At 37.9% G+C, this 21,615-nt stretch overlaps 1 protein-coding gene across 1 annotated transcript; it reads right to left on the bottom strand.

The window, feature by feature from the left end:
* Positions 1-1,793: 1,793 nt before the first annotated feature.
* Positions 1,794-10,745, bottom strand: LOC132481173 (pancreatic alpha-amylase). The gene is made up of 11 exons (XM_060085853.1): positions 10,555-10,745; positions 9,703-9,916; positions 9,194-9,340; positions 8,157-8,354; positions 7,542-7,772; positions 6,655-6,788; positions 5,762-5,884; positions 5,366-5,465; positions 3,592-3,710; positions 3,360-3,485; positions 1,794-1,983 (listed from the first exon to the last, which is right to left on the bottom strand). Exons 2-11 carry the CDS (start codon positions 9,868-9,870, stop codon positions 1,794-1,796), a joined length of 1,536 nt encoding a protein of 511 aa, XP_059941836.1. The 5' UTR covers positions 9,871-9,916; positions 10,555-10,745.
* Positions 10,746-21,615: the final 10,870 nt, after the last annotated feature.

Raw genomic sequence — 21,615 nt, 5'->3', positions numbered from 1 at the left:
TCATAAAAAGAAATGAAATTGAACTATTTGTAGTGAGGTGGATGGACATAGAGTCTGTCATATTGAGTGAAGTAAGTCAGAAAGAGAAAAAAATACTGTATGCTAACACATATATATGGAATCTAAAAAAAAAAAAAAAGGTTCTGATGAACCTAGGGACAGGACAGGAATAAAGATGTAGATGTAGAGAATGGGCTTGAGGACATGGGGAGGAGGAAGGGTAAGCTGGGATGAAGTGAGAGAGTAGCATTGACATACATATATATACTACCAAATGTAAAATAGATAGCTAGTAGGAAGCAGCTGCATAGCACAGGGAGATCAGCTCGGTGCTTGTGACCACCTAGAGGGGCGAGATAGGGAGGGTGGGAGGGAGACACAAGAGGGAGGAGATATGGGGCTATATGTATACATGTGGCTGATTCACTTTGTTGTTCAGTGGAGACTGGAACAGCATTGTGGGGCAATTATACTCCAATAAAGATGTTAAAAAAAAAGATATATCTCAGTCAAATTAAATTACAGAGAGTGTTGACATTGATAGAATAAAAATTCCTAAGATAGAACTGGGCAGAATTCCTAAAGTAACACCCAATTCTTACAAAATCTACCACTAGGAAACAGAAGTTTCATTTTATATCTCATTGTACCTGCACCAAGGAATCTTCTTTAGCAAAGTCCCAACATCCCTCTTCAATTTCAATGACATTTTATTCTGCAGTTAATAGATAATAATACGTACAACCATAGAATATCAGCTAAATCAAGACACTGAATATACAGACGGTAATACTGTAGCTTCTGTTCTATTAGGACATAAGAACAGGACCCAAATCTGACCAGGTATAAGATCTTTAGACTCATTCAGTCCAGTACTGCATGGCACAGCATAGAGCAAGCCTCTCAGAGACAGTGTTGTACCAGAACAACCTTCCTGACTTAGTTTTCCTCCCTTACAGAATCAATTTGGTTTAGAGAGGAAACCAAAGCCATACAACATCATCATGTGAAAGCCATTGGAAAGAGAACGAAAAAATGAATATAGAGAATGTAGGAGAAGATTCCTGTGAGCTCCAGATAATTAACTATTATAGACTGCATAATTTGTTTCTTTTAGTTTTTAACTTATTAAACATGAAAGGGCCTTTATATTGTGAAAAGCTCCCAAGTGTTATGACTTTGTATGAGAATCATCATTAAATCAGCTACCCCTAACTGTTAGAAACACCCTATGTAAGAAATACAGACATATATTAGAGATACATAGCTGGGCAATTGGTGTTAATGGAAACAAACATGTTTTTCAATATGCTTTTCTGAGTTCTTAGAAATGCCTTTGACAAAAAGGTTAATGAGAATCTTTTTTTTTTTTTTTTTTTTTTTTTTGCGGTACGCGGGCGTCTCACTGTTGTGGCCTCTCCCACTGCAGAGCACAGGCTCCGGACGCGCAGGCTCAGCGGCCATGGCTCACGGGCCCAGCCGCTCCGCGGCATGTGGGATCTTCCTGGATCGGGGCATGAACCCGTGTCCCCTGCATCGGCAGGCGGACTCTCAACCACTGCGCCACCAGGGAAGCCCAATGAGAATCTTCTAAACCACGACAAAATGTTGATTGTAATGCTATTATAATTATTTAAGTATATGTGTTTTTTTATGCCTTTCTGAGTTTTTCAAGTTGGTTACTTATTAGAGCTTTAACCAAAAATTAACGAATTATGAGAAGTTATAGCTTACATATATATAAGAACAGAAACACCTTTTATTTCTCTGTGTGTATGTATTTAATTCAAACTTTATAATTTAGATTCTGCATGAATCACAATAAATGGATCTTCAGCAGAGTTACTAATAGAAAAATTAGCATTGCCATCGCCGGAAACATAGATTTTAATTCCTGTACAATCGTTACCAATTTTATCTCCAGAAATGACATCACAATATGTACCAGCAGGAAGACCAGTTTGCAAAGTTGAAGATAATGCCCTGTAAAATAAAATTTAAGATTTCACCACAATTAAAAGCAAGAATACAGACTATCTCTAAAACAAAGAGTTTAATTTGGTGCTGTAGAACTCTAAGAAGTCAAGGTCTCAATGAAAATAAAATACAAATACAAAGGCCTCCTCAGTGGTTGTAAGTACTTTTCTTAGGGCCAACAATATTCGTATAGAAGAGAAGACTTAGGCGTAACCTAGTAAAGAGTAAATATTATTTAAAAAATAATAATAAGGTTGAAGAGTATCAGTGAAGATTTAGTTGAATTGGCTCCCTTAGAGAAAACTGATTCCTGTGGTAAACACACACATTTTAAATTTGTCTTCATCTGAACTTAAGAAAATACTGATTACTGTCAAGAATTTAAATATGATTATTTCTTTAAAAAACTCTTATTTTTCAAGAGGGTCAAATAAATTTGGGCTGGAGATAAAAATAACCTCGCATTTCTATAAAGAAGTATATGGTTTTAAAATACAAAGCTGTCCCATAAATTTATTTTGATTCTCCCATCTACAAAAGACATAAATTAAAGGACTGGCAATGGAGTCTTGGGGAAGAAAGAGATACAGTTGATTTATTTTTTGTCAGTAAAATATAATTTGGGCTAGAGTGAGCTAAGCATGAGTGGAAGTTAGTCTTGGGCAAAGGTATTTCAACTGCTTGCAAAGATGGCTTCTCAGCTATAGTTCTCTGTGTGAGGGAATACTTGAGACAGAGAATATAAGTGTCACAAATGAAAAGCCAGTAATGAGATGTTTCAGAACTAAAACTAAAAAATCTCCTGAGGTCAATCACTGACCATAACATATATATTATATTATATGTATATATATATATATATATATATATATATATATATATATATATATATATATATATATATAATATATGCTTTAAAAAGTATTATTTGTTACAGAAAGACAGGACAGTGTAAAAAGAAGACCAAAGAACTAGATGCCAGGGTAGGTGAAAAAAAAGAGACAGAAAAAAAGATATTTCCGTCCTGAGGCAGTATTTTTCCATTATTTATTTTTAAAGTCCTAGAAGACAGTCTTCTAGGGATTTCACAACCTTTATATTATGTGAATTTTATGTGAGGTGTATATGTTAGCATATATATGTGCATATCTGCCCATGATATGCACAAGTGTACAAAAAATAACTCTACTTACAAGAGAAAGCCCTTATAAAGAGAGGAGATCAAAAGAATAAGAGTCATCATCATTTTTCTGCTGATCACTAAGTTTTCTTAATCTGCTGACTAAAGGATTTTTCAGGTATGAAAGAAGTAAATGAACAGGAAAAGAATAAACCAAGAACATGTTGGTACAAAATATTATTTCTAATTGATGTCTACTTACCAGTCATCATTGTTAAAGACAATGAATCCTCTGTTTCCTCTTCCAAAAGCTACTTGGTTGCTACCATTATCCCACCAGTTTGTAAAAGGTTGGCCATCAACTACATTACGGAACACAACCATGTTCCTAAACACAAAATAGCATAAGAAATGCCGATGAATATGTCAACAGTTTAAAACAAAATGTTAAGAAACTGTATTATTAGAGGATATCTCTAAATAAGTATTCCTACCTTATTTGACGCCATCGATGTTCACAGACCCAGTCATTGCCACAAGTAGTATCTGGATTAATAGTAACTTCTTTAATGACTCCATTATTATTTGGTGGCCCAATCCAATCATTAACATCCTCAATTAACAAAAATATGTTAATACATTTTAAAAGCTCACATTATTAACATTACATGTATCCTTATTCAGTCCACCAAACCCAATCTGTCCCTTATGTGCCTCTGTAGTGCCTTCATTGAGAATCCAACTTGTTCCGTATTTTTACTGAATTTATCTTCCCCCTAACTTCCCATTCTCTATTGCCATATTTCAAACAAGGCTATGATTCTCTTACCCTCTCATTTTCTTTGCAAGGAATTGCATTGACTTCTTAATATCACTCTAGGTAGTGCAATGTCACTGAAATGGCAAGGCCTTTAGTGTCAGAAACAGCAGAACTAAAAGATAGGCTCTATTAGTACTAGCTACAAAAACTTAGTTAATATACAAAACTTCGGTGCCTGATTTTCCTCTTCAGTAAAGTGAAGATATTACTTAGTGGCTATAAAAATTAAATGAGGTATGTAAAAATGCTTTCCACATGATAATTGCTAAATAAATATTAGTTTCTTTCATTCTTCTTTGTTAAATAAATATACTAATCAAAGCATCACAATATCCCTTAATAAATTGACCAAATTTTTAATATTGTGGTTTCTGATTGGTACTTTCAAAGATAATCATAGGAAAAAACAGATTATGTCTAGGAAGTTTATCAAGGTCTGTCTTAAATCCTGTTGTATGATGAATAGTGGACAAAACTAAGTGTTGTCAGCATGCACAAGTCCTGGAGAAGTCTTGGAAATGTTATGGGAAAAGGGGAAATGGACATATGCCATGACTCCAGCCATCAGAAATAAGACCAGTTAGTGGGAATTACAAGAAGTTGACTCAATATAAAGGGACATCTTCTAAATATTAAGGCTATTTAATAATAGAATGAGTCGCTGTACAAAGTAGTGGACTTCTCAATTCGAAAATAATCTACTAGAAACTAGATAAATATCTATCTGGTTTGCAGGGAAGATAATTTTTTACTTCAGGTATGAAGTTGCTATATGATGCTGCATTTGAAATCTTCAGTCTGAAAACTATCCACTAACTTTCCAAATATATTCTTTAATAATCTTATTTCTCAGTTTTTTTAAAATTATTACTCAGATTATTGTCTTTACCATACCGCCCAAATATTTTTCATTTTTAACATTCCCAGCAGAGTCAGCAAATGTCTCTTCTTTAACACAATACTTTCCTTCCTGTTATACCATACTTTCCCTATTGAACCTAGGTCCAATTGGATCATCTCTTTGTTTTCCAAAAAACTTCTTTTAAAAGTGTTTAACAAATATCTATATTGCTCGTACTGTAGTGCATGTACTGTTTTAATTTTTTTGAAGTGTTAATTTGTAATCATATCAACTCTATGAAGTAGGTACTTTTGAGAAGTACATACTTTACTCACTGTATCTTATTTTTAAGTGTGTTTTGTTTTCTTTGGTGAGGGGCTACCTTTGTCATATTTTGAAAGAGCTTACATACTCTTTGTCCATAGAGATCATTAATTTTTATTTTTTTTTAATATCCACTGCATTGTTAAAAGAGTCCTGCATCAGGTCTACACTTAATAAATATTTGATACAAAAAATACAGAATGTAATAGCATCATGTGAAATTAAAACAAAATTAACCTCTTTATCTTGAGGAAAAGACATTTTGGAAAATACCAAAACTTACTTGTCCATTTACAAAATGTCTTGGCCAACGGTAACTTGACATTATTCGTGTAAATCCGTAGGGATGAGCGAGCATAAATCCAACTCCCATTTTGTACAGTCTATAACATTATAGAAGAAAATAATATTTTTAATATAATTAAAATGTAGGTTTAAAAATGAGGAACTTGGGCTTCTCTGATGGTGCAGTGGTTGAGAGTCCCCCTGCCGATGCAGGGGATAACGGGTTCGTGCCCCGGTCCGGGAAGATCCCACATGCCGCAGAGCGGCAGGGCCCGTGAGCCATGGCCGCTGAGCCTGCGCGTCCAGGGCCTGTGCTCTGCAGTGGGAGAGGCCACAACAGTGAGAGGCCCGCATACCGTAAAAAAAAAAAGGGGGGGGGGACTTTTTTTCTTACCTAGGGTCCCAGAATGTAAGAATAGATGCTCCCCCAGCTCCATGCCCTCGCTGATTGTCATGGTTATCAACAAAGACAAGTGCTCTGTCAGAAGGCATGAAACCCCAGCCTTCTCCCCAGTTCCTATTTAAAAAGAAAAAAAAAAATCTTAAAAGCACCTATATGTATTTTTTACAATAGCTTTAGAGTAACCTACATGTGTATTTCGTTCAGAATAGCACCCTCTAATGAAATCCTTTCTCTAATTAAATAAGTATTCTGTAGGGCTTTCAAAATATAAACTATATAGATATATTATCTACAAATTCATTACATGCATGTATATATGTAGGAATTACTTGACTTACATTCATGTTACAGGTATAAGATTTTTGCTATAAAAGTTATATTAGAAGTTTCACTAAATTATAATTTAGATGGACTGCAGAAGGTTCAACATTCTTATCATTTTATACACAATGGCAAACTGTTTTTAACTAAGGCTTCAATATTATATTGTTATAATATAAATATTTTAATATTTGAATTTAATTAATTGATTAATAATTCTACAGGACAGCCACATTGTAGGGACTTCATAAAGTACAGAATCATTTTAACAATAACCTGGCCTGCACAAATTATGTGCAAACATTAGTTAAATCTAGTAGAGACGTATAATACCAGGATTAAAATCTCTATGTGATGTTTTGGGTCTCTAAAATTACTTCCTCATGATTGATGTTCTAAATAATGATGATCAATTGGCGTTTGGGGAACTCTGACACTTGCTATTAGTAAATGAATACTTGGATGTTGTCTAAATAAGAAGGCTTAAAGAGGAAAATTCATGTTGGGTAATATCACAAATAAATCTGTGAAATACTTCAAAGGGTCCATTGTACTTCACTTACTTTAAGTAAGACATCTTCTCTCCATTCCACTTGCGCAGAACTGTGCCTAGTTTTGCACCATATTTAAATTCTGTCACACGGCCATTTCCAAAGTACTCACTGCTTTTAATTGGCTCACCACCCAGATCAATTACCTAGTAGAAATCAAGAAGAAAATATCATTTTAAATAAGAGCTGAATTTTAACTAACGAGTTACTATTATATAGAAAATAACTTTATGCTATTTATGTTATGTGAAATGCCCCAAATGCTTTTGCTTATGTTAAGATTCTTATTTTCCTTTGTTAAAATCTATGCTACAATATTAAAAGTAACTTGACAAAGTAACCTGTTGTCCTGTGAGAATGCTGACCTAATTTACTCTGCAACATAAATGATAAGAATAGCTCACACTTATAGAGCACTTAATATCCAGCTGTCAATATTTCTAAGTGCTTGCTAAATATTACCTCTTTAATTCTCCAAAGAAAACAAAGACATAACAATTATCATTATTCCTTTCGATAAACTTTGAAACAATTGTTGCTCAGAGAGGTTAATCAATTTGCCTAAACAGACACAGCTAACAGCGCTATAGCCAAGAATTTAAGTCACATAGCCTGGCTCAAGACAGCAACTATATTCTTATCTGTCTTCTATAATGGTCTCTGGGGAGATTATACATGACACGGAGACTTTTGGCAGCCTAAAAAAATTCTCGGCACTTGCATAAAAAAGCTCCTGTGATAGAATCAGATGTGCTGTCTCTGAATCAAAGGAGTTTAAGGAACCTTCCTTCATATACATGAGTCAGCCACTAACCTACAGAAATTGCACTTTTAATGAAATCTGCCATTTATTTTCTGATGAATCTTTGTTTTATCTGCACATATATGTATTGATGTACCTCCTGGTAAATGAAAGGTTTACTTCCGGCAGGGAACCATCTTGTGTTTAGATTATGCAGTTTATCCAAAATTGCCTTTATGTCTCCAGGCCACATGTGTTTAGAAGCATCAATTCTGAACCCTGCTACACCAATGTCAATGAGACGGTTCAGATATTCAGCAATTGTGGAGCGCACATAATCTTTCTCCAGTGCAAGATCAAGAAGACCAACGAGACGACAATCTCGGACCTATTGAGGTAAAAAATGTGATTGGTACATAAAGCATCACATTTGCCTGAGAATCCATTTGATTATTCATTCATTTATTCATTAATGGATATTTCTATAGTGGCTTCTTTGCATTGGTCTCTGGGGATACGGACATTCTAGTATGGACATACCTTTCAAACATTTTCTAGTATAAAAATGGAGAATGTAGGAGATACAGTGGATAAGATTTTTCATTGAGAAAAATTTAATTGGGAACAATGTTTTAAATATCGATTTGAGATTCTTTGTTTGAACAGTCAGGCTTGGAATCCTGTTCTAAGGAATCTCAAATAATATTTAAAATGAGATCAATAAGGTACATGTGGATAATAAAAGGCATAAACAGCTCTTTTTGCTAATTACCTGAGAAGGATCATTATAGCTCTCAATTTCTTCACTTCCAGTTTTACATTTACCATTATTAAAATCCCAACCAGAGTATGGGACTGCTGGAAAATCCTCACTTCCAGGGTTGAAGTAGCTCCCACAAGTACTGCGTGTTCCTGCAGCCACACCATTTCCACACATATGATTAATTACAGCATCCACATAAATACGGACCTGAAAGGCAAAATTTCTATTTCAATGAGACTTAGAGAGAGGTAGAAATTTATAACAGTATTAATTTGAGTTTACAGCACATTAATAACACTCCAAAATATTTGTTTGTTATTTTATAACTTACCTTCCTAGAAGAGCAACAGTCAAATGTGAAAGGAAATCATTGTGAACTAAAGCCCTACATGGATTCTAGCCACTTTGTCGAATATTTACATATATGACAAATTAAGAGAACCCAAAACTACCATAACTGTGAAAAAATGCAAAGACCCTTTTTTTTGGCAGGGAGGGGCAGGAGAAAAGAATCAGATGAGGCAGGAGAGATGATTGGTTTTTGCAATTTCCATGGGTCATCCTAAGAAATAAAAAGCCAGTCTCTACTATCTATTTAGGATCAGTAGGTGTTGTCTCATGTTATGCTCCTCATCAAAGAGAAAATAATTATTTACCATCAAAGAACCTATGGGAAGAAAGACCCAGGACTTACGGGTGGAGACACACGTCACATAAAAGTAACAGCCAATACTGTAACTGGAATTTCCGATTCCTAACTGTAAAAGTGTTCCTCAGAAATGCATGCAGCCAGGAAGGTTAAAAGTTGATATTTTGCTGTATGAGTAAGTTCGTGGCCTTAAACTTTTACTTACATCTTCTTTCGTGCATAAATAAACATTTACAAAAGCTGAACATAAGGCAACAATTACATTTTAATTTATGGCTAAAGCATGAAGTAAAATTTTAAAATATATGAAAATCGTTCTGCTTGAAAGGAACAGGAGGCAAGAGAGAGAAATCCTTTTTCTATATAATACTTTTAAAGGGAACTTTAATTCACTTACACCAACGTTGTTACATCTAGTCACCATGTCTTTGAATTCATTCTCATTTCCTGATCTTGTACATAACTTGTAGCTAACTGGTTGGTATCTTTCCCACCAAGGTCTTGGAGGGTTATTAATTACTGCGTTTTCATTGGGTGGGGAAACCTACAAATTAAACAACAGTAGTAAGTATGAAATTATGCCTTACTTTGTATCCCTGAATATTCTAGAAACGACTCAAGAGTCTAAAATTGTTTCTGAATCTTTGTATTTGCAGCCACATTCCTTAACAACCATTAGAAAATATTAACTTCTCATTGGAAATGTCCTGCTGAAAAAAATATTGTATTAGAAATAAAATATGAAGTTGCCAACAATTCCAAATTTTTTTCTTCCTCAGAAAACTGTTTTACTTAAAGTACTTATTTGTGAAGTAAAATGTTGTCCCAGCTTCACAGACACAGAGCATAATACCATTTACTCTAAGCACAGCGAAGTCTGCAATTTATACTGTGAACAATACCCACCTGAACCCCTCCAAATTGTTTGGGAGCTAAGTATCGCTCACATTCAAGAGCAATATCAACCCAGCGCCACTCAAACAGATGGACAATAGATGTCCGTCCAGATTCAGTATTTGGGGCATACTGAGCCCAGCAGAATCCAATGGCTGAAAGCAATAGAAAGAGCTTCATTTTGCTTTCAAGCTGTCAGTGTTCTTTCCAGCAACTATTTATATTCCTGTAAGAAGCATATTTTACAATGTAAATGTTAACATGAATAAACACTTAGAGCACAAACCATTTATTCATAATCTGAAAAGAACTATCGATAATAATGTTAAACAGGTGAAGAACAGCCATAAAATCTCCCAGGAATAACACCTAAATGACCTTTTAGAACAATGTTTTCCTTGTTGAGGGAATATTAACCATTTTTAAACATCTGTCATTTTATATATCTATATGTATATAAAACGTCCGTAATCATGTATTATTTAACCAGGATTCGATCATATGTCTGAAGTCCTTCACTAAGAGAAGGAGGTTAACAATTAGGGCCAACTGAATTCACAGTGAAAATTTTACCTGAACTATCTATTGCAAACATTTGTAATGTTTCAATTTCAAAAAGAAACAGAATATTCAATTCAGTTCTGGTTTCACCTTCAAAGAAAATTTGCAGTTATTTCAATTTCTGGATTAAGATTTAAGAAACTATTTGGAAGATGGATGCCCATGCATTGAGGCAACAGACCTTTCCCCTCCCCCCTCCCCCCTCCATCAAATTCTGTGCTTAATGCATTGGCTATAGCAGTCGTGTGGCTTTTTTTTTTCTCTCTCTCTCTCTTATTTCTTATAACCAAATATTTCTTTTACCTGATCAAACACCACATTAATAAACTTGCATCCTTTTTCCTTCTTAATATACATGAAATCCTGCTAGAGAGAATATAGTACAGGTGGGAAGAAGTCCATTCATTCAACAAGCATTAACTGAGTGCCTGTTTTTTGCTAAGCACATGGACGATACTCAGGATACAATGATGAAGAAGATGGACAAGATTTTATTCTTGAGCAGCTTACATTCTAGTGGAAAAACAGAAAATACATGAGTTAATAATAATAATAAAACATTTCAAGATAGCAATAAACTAATATGAAATAACAGTGTAATGAAATAGGAAATGACTTCACCATCAGGGCATTTTAGACTGAATAGTCTGGGAAGGTATCTTCAAGAAAGTGATTTTCAACTAGAATTTGGAGGTCTAGAAGGAGCTAGTTATTTGAAGATCAGAGAAAGAGACATCTAGATAGAACAAAGTGCAATAGTAAAAGTCCAAGGTAGGAAAAAGCTTAGAATACTCAAGTTTCTCTCTCTCTCTCACACACACACACACAAACACACACACACACAGACACAGTCAGCACAGCTAAACAGTGTGTGATAAAAGGGAGAGTAAAGTAAAACTGTATTCCTGTAAGAAGCATATTTTACAAAGTAAATGTTAACATGAATAGATACTTAGAGCACAAACTGTTTATTTGTAATCTGAAAAGTGCTATCAATAAAAATGTTAAACAGGTGAAGAACATCCATAAAATCTCCCAGCAATACCATCTAAGTGACCTTTTATAACAATGTTTTCCTTATTGAGGGAATATTAACCTTTTTAAACATCTGGCATTATACATATCTACAAAGTCTGTAATCATGTGGTATTTAACTAGGATTAGATCTTTTTTTTAAGTCCTTCACTAATAGAAGGAAAATAACAATTAGGGCCAACTGACTTCACAGTCATAATATTGTCTTAACTATCTAGTGCAAGCATTTGTAATGTTTCAATTTCAAACAGAAACGGAATATTCAATTCAGTTCTGGTTTCAGTCCCAACCAAAGTTTTTAGTTATTTAAGTTTCTGCCTTAAGAAATTTCAATATGAGGACTTCCCTGCTGGCACAGTGGCTAAGAATCCACCTGCCAATGCAGAGGACACGGGTTCGAGCCCTGGTCTGGGAAGATCCCACATTCCTCGGAGCAACTAAGCCCATGAGCCACAACTACTGAGCCTGTGCTCTAGAGCCTGTGAGCTACAATTACTGAGTCCACGTACCACAACTGCTGAAGCCCATGAGCCTATACCCCGTGCTCCGCAACCAGAGAAGCCAGTGCAATGAGAAGCCCATGCACATCAAGGAAGAGTAGCCCTCGCTCGCAAAAACTAGAGAAAGCTTACGCACAGCAACAAAGACCCGATGCAGCCACACATGAATAAATAAATAAATAAATAGATAGATAAATAAATAAAGAGTAGCTCCCATTCGCCGTAACTAGAGAAAGCCCAGGTGCAACAACGAAGACTCAGTGCAGCCAAAAATGAATAAATACATAAATAAACAAACAAATAAATAAATAAAATTTAAAAATGAAAAAGTAAAAAAAGAAATTTCAGTATGACATTTTATTCTGAGGTGGGTAGATATTAATAAAACGTACAACCATAGAATATTAGCTACATCAAGACATTAAGTTTAGAGAAGGTAATTCTGTGGCTTCTGTTCCATTAGGACATAATCACAGGACCCAAATCTGACCAGACATAAGATCTTTAGAATCATTCAGTCCACCTCTGCACCACAGAACATCTGAGCAAACCCCTCGGTGACGGTGTTGTACCAGAACATCTTTCCTGATGTCCTGGATGTTTTGGAAACTGTGGGTTTTACCATCAAAAGCAGTGTCACTGTGAAAGACTTTGAGTTCAGATATGATACGGTAAGGTCTTAAGTGCTAATGATCACAATACTGAAATAAGGCATATTTCAAAATATAAGCACTGATGCATTTAAGTTGTATTGCTAATCTTGTAAATACATTAGGTTAACTAAGCAAAGCAACAAGTCTATTCTCAGTAGAATGATTTATAGGTAGGTTGGGCAGGAGGTTTGCAGCAGGGTTAGGTGCCAAAGTGAGTCCAGAGTGATAACTCCAGATAATCAAAAAAGGAAACAAAGAATACATCCAATGATTGAAATAATTCTAATAGCACTCTAATTTCTAACAGTGAATGATGGAACCATTGAGAATTCTAAAGTGTTTCTGCTTTTCTGCCTGGCTACAGGGCATGCTCCATTCTATTTAAGTGTTGAGGTTCTGTGATCTTAATTTACAGTGATATATTTGTTTGTTGTTTTTCTAAGGATAAGAGGAGATAATGGAGTGGTATCATAGAATTCAGACTGTAAATTTAATGTCCATAAAAATCCATGAGCACAGTGTATCCAGTCAGAAATGTTTTGTGGAGGGATTCTCAACATGATCAGAAGCTGTAATAATGATACAATTCAACCAATAGAAAAAGTCTGAAGGAGACAAGACCTCTATCTTTCCCAAGAAATCAGGAAACCTTGAAAAAAGAACTCATAAAGAAATAAAGGCAAAACCAAGAAGCCCTGGGAAGATGGCGGAAGAGTAAGCCGCGGAGATCACCTTCCTCCCCACAGATACATCAGAAATTCATCTACACGTGGAACAACTCCTACAGAACACCTACTGAACGCTGACAGAAGACCTCAGACCCCACAAAAGGCAAGAAACTCCCCACATACCTGGGTAGGACAAAATAAAAAAGAATAAACAGAGACAAAAGGATAGGGACGGGACCTGCACCAGTGGGAGGGAGCCGTGAAGGAGGAAAGGTTTCCACACACTACAAGCCCCTTCGCGGGCGGCGACTGCAGGTGGCGGAGGGGGAAAGCTTCGGAGTAGCGGAGGACAGCACAGCAACAGGGGTGTGGAGGGCAAAGCGGAGAGATTCCGGCACAGAGGATCGGTGCCCTCAGGCACACACCAGCCCGAGAGGCTTGTCTGCTCGGCCGCCGGGGCGGGCGGGGCTGGGAGCTGAGGCTCGGGTATCGGCTTTCAGTCGGAGCGCAGGGAGAGGACTGGGGCTGGCGGCAGAAAGAGAGCCTGAAGGGGTTAGTGCACCACGGCTAGCCTGGAGGGAGTCCGGGGAAAGGGTCTGGAGCTGCGGAAGAGGCAAGAGGCTTTTTCTTCCCTTTTGTTTCCTGGTGCGTGAGGAGAGGGCATTAAGAGGGCTGCTTCGGGAAGCGCCGGAGACGGGCGCGATCCGCGGCTAAAGGCGCGGACCCCGGAGACGGGCGTGGGACCCTGGGGCTGCTGCTGCCGCCGCAGCGGGGCCTGTGTGCGAGCGCGGGTCACTGTCCGCCCCGCCTTCCGGGGGGCCTGTGCACCCCGCCACTGCCGGGGTCCCGGGACCCGGGGACGGCTTTCCCGGGAAAGCGCACGGAGCACCTCGGTCTGGTGCAACGTCACGCCGGCCTCTGCCGCCGCAGGCCCGCCCCACACTGCGTGCCCCTCCCTCCCCTCTGCCTGACTGAGCCAGAGCCCCCAAATCAGCGGCTCCTTTAAACCCGTCCTGTCTGAGCGAAGAACGGACGCCCTCCGGCGACCTACGCGCAGAGGCGGGCCCAGGTCCAAGGCTGAGACCCGGGAGCTGTGAGAGCAGAGAAGAGACAGGGAAATCTCTCTGTGCAGCCTCGGAGGCAGCGGATTAAAGCTCCACAGTCCACTTGATGTGCCCTGCATCTGTGGAGAGCATGAATGGACAGCGAATCATCCCAAGTTGAGGAAGTGGACTTTGAGGACAAGATTTAAGACTTCTCGCCCTTTTCCTCTTTTTACAACGAATTATCCCAAATTAAGGAGGTGGACTTGGAGAGCAAGATTTTTGATTTTTCCCCCTGCTCTCTTTTTGTGAATGTGTATGTGTATTCTTTGTGTAAGATTCTCTCTGTATAGCTTTGCTTCCACCATATGTCCCAGGGTTCTATCTGTCCGGTTTTTTTTCAATAATTACCTTTTAATTTTAATAACGCTACTATATTTCATACTTTATTCTATTTTACTTTACCTGCTCTTTCTTTATTTCCTACCTTCCCTTCCTCCCTCCCTCCCTCCGCCCCTCCTTTCCTTCTTTCTCTCTTTCTTTCCTTCCTCCCTCCCTCCCTCCCTTCTTCCTTTCACTCTTTCTTTTTATTTCCTTCCTCCCTCCCTCCCTCCTGTCTATCTTTCCTTCCTCCCTCCCTCCCACCCCTCTTCCTTTCACTTTCTTTTTCTTTCCTTGCTCCCTCCCTCCCTCCTGTATTTTTTTCTTTCTTTCTTTCTTTCTTGCTTTCCTTCCTCCCACTCTCCCTCCCTTCTTCCATTCACTCTTCCTTTTTCTTTCATTCCTCCCCCCTCCCTCTTTTCTTTCTTTCTTTCCATCCTCCCTCCCTCCCTCCCTCCCTCCTTTCTCTCTTCCTTCCTTCCTTCCTTCATTCCTTCCTTTCTTTCCTTCTTCCCTTCTTTCTCTCTCTCTTTCTTTCTTCTACTAATTCTTTCTTTCTACTTTTTCTCCCTTTTATTCTGAGCCGGGTAGATGAAAGGCTCTTGGTGCTGCAGCCAGGAGTCAGTGCTGTGCCTCTGAAGTGGGAGAGCCAACTTCAGGACACGGGTCCACAAGAGACCTCCCAGCTCCACATAATATCAAGCAGTGAAAATCTCCCAGAGATCTCCATCTCAACACCAGCACCCAGCTTCAGTCAACGACCAGCAAACTACAGTGCTGCTCACCCTATGCCAAGCAACTAGCAAGGCAGGAACGCAACCCCACCCATTAACAGAGAGGCTGCCTAAAAACATAATAAGGCCACAGGCACCACAAAACACACCACCAGACGTGGACCTGTCCACCAGAAAGACAAGATCGAGCCTCAACCACCAGAACACAGGCACTAGTCCCCCCCACCAGGAAGCCTACACAACCTACTGAAACAACGTTAGCCACTGGGGACAGACACCAAAAACAACAGGAACTACGAATCTGCAGCCTGCAAAAAGGAGACCCCAAACAGAGTAACATAAGCAAAATGAGAAGACAGAAAAACACACAGCAGGTGAAGGAGCAAGATAAAAACCTACCAGACCTAACAAATGAAGAGGTAATAGGCAGTCTACCTGAAAAAGAATTCAGAATAATGATAGTAAAGCTGATCCAAGATTCTATTTCCAAAATAAAATAGTGGAAATAACTGATGCAGAGCAAAATAAAGAAAAAAAGAATGAAAAGAACAGAGGACAGTCTCAGAGACCTCTGGGACAACATTAAATGCATCAACATTCGAATTATAAGGGTTCCAGAAGAAGAAGAGAAAAATAAAGGGACTGAGAAAATATTTGAAGAGATTATAGTTGAAAATTTCCCTAATATGGGAAAGGAAATAGTTAATCAAGTCCAGGAGGCACAGAGAGTCCCATACAGAATAAATCCAAGGAGAAATACGCCAAGACACATATTAATCAAACTGTCAAAAATTAAACACAAAGAAATCATATTAAAAGCAGGAAGGGAAAAACAACAAATAACACACAAGGGAATCCCCATCAGGTTAACAGCTGATCTCTCAGCAGAAATTCTACAAGCCAGAAGGGAGTGGCAGGACATAATAAAAGTGATGAAGGAGACAAACCTGCAAGCAAGATTACTCTACCCAGCAAGGATCTCATTCAGATTTGATGGAGAAATTAAAACGTTTACAGACAAGCAAAAGCTGAGAGAGTTCAGCACCACCAAACCAGCTTTACAACAAATGCTAAAGGAACTTCTCTAGGCAAGAAACACAACAGAAGGAATATACCTACAATAAGGAACCCAAAGCAATTAAGGAAATGGGAATAGGAACATACATATCAATAATTACCTTAAATGTAAATGGACTCAATGCTCCCACCAAAAGACACAGATTGGCTGAATGGATACAAAAATAAGACCCATATATATGCTGTCTACAAGAGACCCACTTCAGACCTAGAGACACATACAGATTGAAAGTAAGGGGATGGAAAAAGTTATTCCATGCAAATGGAAATCAAAAGAAAGCTGGAGTAGCAATTCTCATATCAGACAAAATAGACTTTAAAATAAAGAATATTAGAAGAGACAAAGAAGGACAGTACATAATGATCAAGGGATCGATCCAATAAGAAGATATAACAGTTGTAAATATTTATGCACCCAACATAGGAGCACCTCTATACATAAGGCAAATACTAACAGCCATAAAAGGGGAAATCGATAGTAATACAATCGTAGTAGGGGACTTTAACACCCCACTTTCACCAATGGACAGATCATCCAAAATGAAAATAAATAAGGAAACACAAGCTTTAAATGATACATTAAACAAGATGGACTTAGTTGATATTTATAGGACATTCCATCCAAAAACAACACAATACACATTTTTCTCAAGTGCTCATGGAACATTCTCCAATATAGATCATATCTTGGGTCACAAATCAAGCCTTGGTAAATTTAAGAAAATTGAAATTGTATCAAGTATCTTTTCTGACCACAATGCTATGAGACTAGACATCAATTACAGGAAAAGATCTGTAAAAAATACAAACACATGGAGGCTAAACAATACACTACTCAGTAACAAAGTGATCACTGAAGAAATCAAAGAGGAAATTAAAAAATACCTAGAAACAAAGGACAATGGAGACACGACGACCCAAAACCTATGGGACGCAGCAAAAGCAGTTCTAAGGGGGAGGTTTAAGGCAATACAATCCCACCTTAAGAAACAGGAAACATCTCGAGCAAACAACCTGACCCTGCACCTAAAGCAATTAGAGAAAGAAGAACAAAAAACCCACAAATCTAGCAGAAGGAAATACATCATAAAGATCAGATCAGAAATAAATGAAAAAGAAATGAAGGAAACGATAGCAAAATCAATAAAACTAAAAGCTAGTTCTTTGAGAAGATAAACAAAATAGACAAACCATTAGCCAGACTCATCAAGAAAAAAAAGGGAGAAGACTCAAATCAATAGAATTAGAAATGAAAAAGGAGAAGTAACAACTGACACTGCAGAAATACAAAAGATCATGAGAGATTACTACAAGCAACTCTATGCCAATAAAATGGACAACCTGGAAGAAATGGATAAATTCTTAGAAATGCACAACCTGCCAAGACTGAATCAGGAAGAAATAGAAAATATGAATAGACCAATCACAAGCACTGAAATGGAAACTGTGATTAAAAGTCTTCCAACAAACAAAAGCCCAGGACCAGATGGCTTCACAGGCGAATTCTATCGAACATTTAGAGAAGAGCTAACACCCATCCTTCTCAAACTCTTCCAAACAATTTCAGAGGAAGGAACACTCCCAAACTCATTCTACGAGGCCACCATCACCTTGATACCAAAACCAGGCAAGGATGTCACAAAGAAAGAAAACTACAGGCCAATATCACTGATGAACATAGATGCAAAAATCCTCAACAAAATACTAGCAAACAGAATCCAACAGCACATTAAAAGGATCATACACCATGATCAAGTGGGGTTTATTCCAGGAATGCAAGGATTCTTCAATATACGCAAATCAATCAATGTGATACACCATATTAACAAGTTGAAGGAGAAAAACCATATGATCATCTCAATAGATGCAGAGAAAGCTTTCGACAAAATTCAACACCCATTTATGATAAAAACCCTGAAGAAAGTAGGCATAGAGGGAACTTTCCTCAACATAATAAAGGCCATATATGACAAACCCACAGCCAACATTGTCCTCAATGGTGAAAAACTGAAACCATTTCCACTAAGATCAGGAACAAGACAAGGCTGCCCACTCTCACCACTCTTATTCAACCTAGTTTTGGAAGTTTTAGCCACAGCAATCAGAGAAGAAAAGGAAATAAAAGGAATCCAAATTGGAAAAGAAGAAGTAAAGCTGTCACTGTTTGCAGATGACATGATACTATACCTAGAGAATGCTAAAGATGCTACCAAAAAATTACTAGAGCTAATCAATGAATTTGGTAAAGTAGCAGGATACAAAATTAATGCACAGAAATCTCTGGCTTTCCTGTACACTAATGATGAAAAATCTGAAAATGAAATCAAGAAAACACTCCCATTTACCATTGCAACAAAAAGAATAACATATCTAGGAATAAACCTACCTAAGGAGACAAAAGACCTGTATGCAGAAAATTATAAGACACTGATGAAAGAAATTAAAGATGATACAAATAGATGGAGAGATATACCATGCTCCTGGATTGGAAGAATCAATATTGTGAAAATGATTCTACTACCCAAAGCAATCTACAGATTCAATGCAATCCCTATCAAACTACCACTGGCATTTTTCACAGAACTAGAACAAAAAAATTCAAAATTTGTTTGGAAAAACGAAAGACCCTGAATAGCCAAAGCAATCTTGAGAACGAAAAACGGAGCTGGAGGAATCAGGCTCCCTGACTTCAGACTATACTACAAAGCTACAGTAATCAAGACAGTGTGGTACTGGCACAAAAACAGAAAGATAGATCAATGGAACAGGATAGAAAGCCCAGAGATAAACCCACGCACATATGGGCAGCTTATCTTTGATAAAGGAGGCAGGAATGTACAGTGGAGAAAGGACAGCCTCTTCAATAAGTGGTGCTGGGAAAACTGGACAGGGACATGTAAAAGTATGAGATTAGCACTCTCCCTAACACCATACACAAAAATAAGCTCAAAATGGATTAAAGACCTAAATGTAAGGCCAGACACTCTAAAACTGTTAGAGGAAAACATAGGCAGAACACTCTATGACATAAATCACAGCAAGATCCTTTTTTACCCACCTCCTAGAGAAATGGAAATAAAAACAAAGATAAACAAATGGGACCTAATGAAACTTCAAAGCTTTTGCACAGCAAAGGAAACCATAAACAAGACCAAAAGACAACCCTCAGATGGGAGAAAATATTTGCAAGTGAAGCAACTGACAAAGGATTAATCTCCAAAATTTATAAACAGCTCATGCAGCTCAATAACAAAAAAACAAACAACCCAATCCAAAAATGGGCAGAAGACTTAAATAGGCATTTCTCCAAAGAAGATATACAGACTGCCAACAAACACATGAAAGAATGCTCAACATCATTAATCATTAGAGAAATGCAAATCAAAACTACAATGAGATATCATCTCACACCAGTCAGAATGGCCATCATCAAGAAATCTAGAAACAATAAATGCTGGAGAGGGTGTGGAGAAAAGGGAACACTCTTGCACTGCTGGTGGGAATGTGAATTGGTACAGCCACTATGGAGAACAGTATGGAGGTTCCTTAAAAAACGAAAAATAGAACTACCATATGACCCAGCAATCCCACTACTAGGCATATACCCTGAGAAAACCATAATTCAAAAAGAGACATGTACCAAAATGTTCATTGCAGCTCTATTCACAATAGCCCGGAGCTGGAAACAACCTAAGTGTCCATCATCGGATGAATGGATAAAGAAGATGTGGCACATATATACAATGGAATATTACTCAGCCATAAAAAGAAACGAAACTGATCTATTTGTAATGAGGTGGATAGACCTAGAGTCTGTCATACAGAGTGAAGTAAGTCAGAAAGAGAAAGACAAATACCGTATGCTAACACATATATATGGTATTTAAAAAAAAATGTCATGAAGAACCTAGGGGTAAAACGGGAATAAAGACACAGACCTACTTGTGAATGGACTTGAGGATATGGGGAGGGGGAAGGGTAAGCTGTGACAAAACGAAAGAGAGGCATGGACATATATACACTACCAAACGTAAGGTAGATAGATAGTGGGAAGCAGCCGCAGAGCACAGGGAGATCAGCTCAGTGCTTTGTGACCGCCTGGAGGTGTGGGATGGGGAGGGTGGGAGGGAGGGAGATGCATGAGGGAAAGGATATGGGAACAGCTGTATATGTATGACTGATTCACTTTGTTATAAAGCAGAAACTAATAAAAAATAAAAGAAAAAAAAGAAATAAAGGCAAAATCTGATTAAACGGTTAAGGGAAAGGAGGGAGGAGTCTGAGTCCTCTAATGCCTCTGTCTCTCAGATGGATTGTAGTCGAATTCCCACAGACTGATTGCTAAAGTCTGGAGAAGGAACAAATGCATATACACTGAAATTCTTTGTGATACATTTGAATTAAAAGGCAACACTGACCTGAGACTTATGCAACATAGTGTTGCAGGAAAAAGATTCTTCCCAAACAGAAAAAGACTTTGGCACTAAAGTACTCTAATAGCAGCTTTGGCGTGGAAGTGTGGCCTCAACAGCATGGTCTCTGCAGAGGGAGAATTTGCATCAGCAGGGAAGGAAAGGGGCTGGTGGTCTATATTAGTCAAAAGACAGTTTTACATGGTAGCTTAGCAGGCTTCAATGAAGCCTCAATATAAAGGAGGAAGATGGCTGGTGCCACACGGTTCAGGAGAATACAATCACGTCTGAGATATGGCATCACACCTTCCAGATAGAGAATCTGGAAGACTCTGAGGGCAAGCTGTCAATGCCACAGGAAATGGGTGGAGTCAGAGTTTGAGACATACAATGACACATGTGAATCTTCAGACACATCTTCACTGAGACCAGAGAGTTAATATGAAACCTAACCGAGGAAACAACGTTATTGGCTAAAGAACCCCTTTTATTCAGCAAATCTGCACTTTCAGGAGAAATAACAAATGAATTAAGTGTGAGTCCAGGATATAGTGAAACATTAAGATGACATGGAGTACATGACCCTTGAAATGGTGGGTCATGTGTGTGCTAGCAAAGTGATATAACAAGTGAGTCCAGAAAAAGAGAATTTTGGAGAGAGACTGCAGAGCAAAAAGAAGCATAGCTTTTAGTATGAATGCTTTGGATTTCAAGTGGCAAAAACAATCAAGAACAATTTGTTAGCTTTGTCACTGCGAAGTTAAGGGATACAGTTGGCTTCGGACTGGAATTAAAAGCTCAAAGAAACCTCAAGACATTTTCTGTCTCCATCTCTTGGCTCTGCTTTACAGTGTCTTGGTT

The sequence above is a fragment of the Mesoplodon densirostris genome, chromosome 2 (genome assembly GCF_025265405.1).
Source record: "Mesoplodon densirostris isolate mMesDen1 chromosome 2, mMesDen1 primary haplotype, whole genome shotgun sequence".
In the NCBI taxonomy this organism is placed as follows: Eukaryota; Metazoa; Chordata; class Mammalia; order Artiodactyla; family Ziphiidae; genus Mesoplodon; species Mesoplodon densirostris.
This window is presented reverse-complemented; position numbering and strand designations above follow the sequence as displayed.

Bases quoted from the DNA above. Each gene is read 5' to 3' on its own strand.
- LOC132481173 (XM_060085853.1), bottom strand. From the start codon at position 9,870: ATGAAGCTCTTTCTATTGCTTTCAGCCATTGGATTCTGCTGGGCTCAG. The intron at 9,341-9,702 runs GTGGGTATTGTT...TTTAATTTGTAG, and splicing joins AACAATTTGGAGGGGTTCAG to GTTTCCCCACCCAATGAAAA. The intron at 5,466-5,761 runs GTAAGAAAAAAA...ATAATGTTATAG, and splicing joins CTTACATTCTGGGACCCTAG to ACTGTACAAAATGGGAGTTG.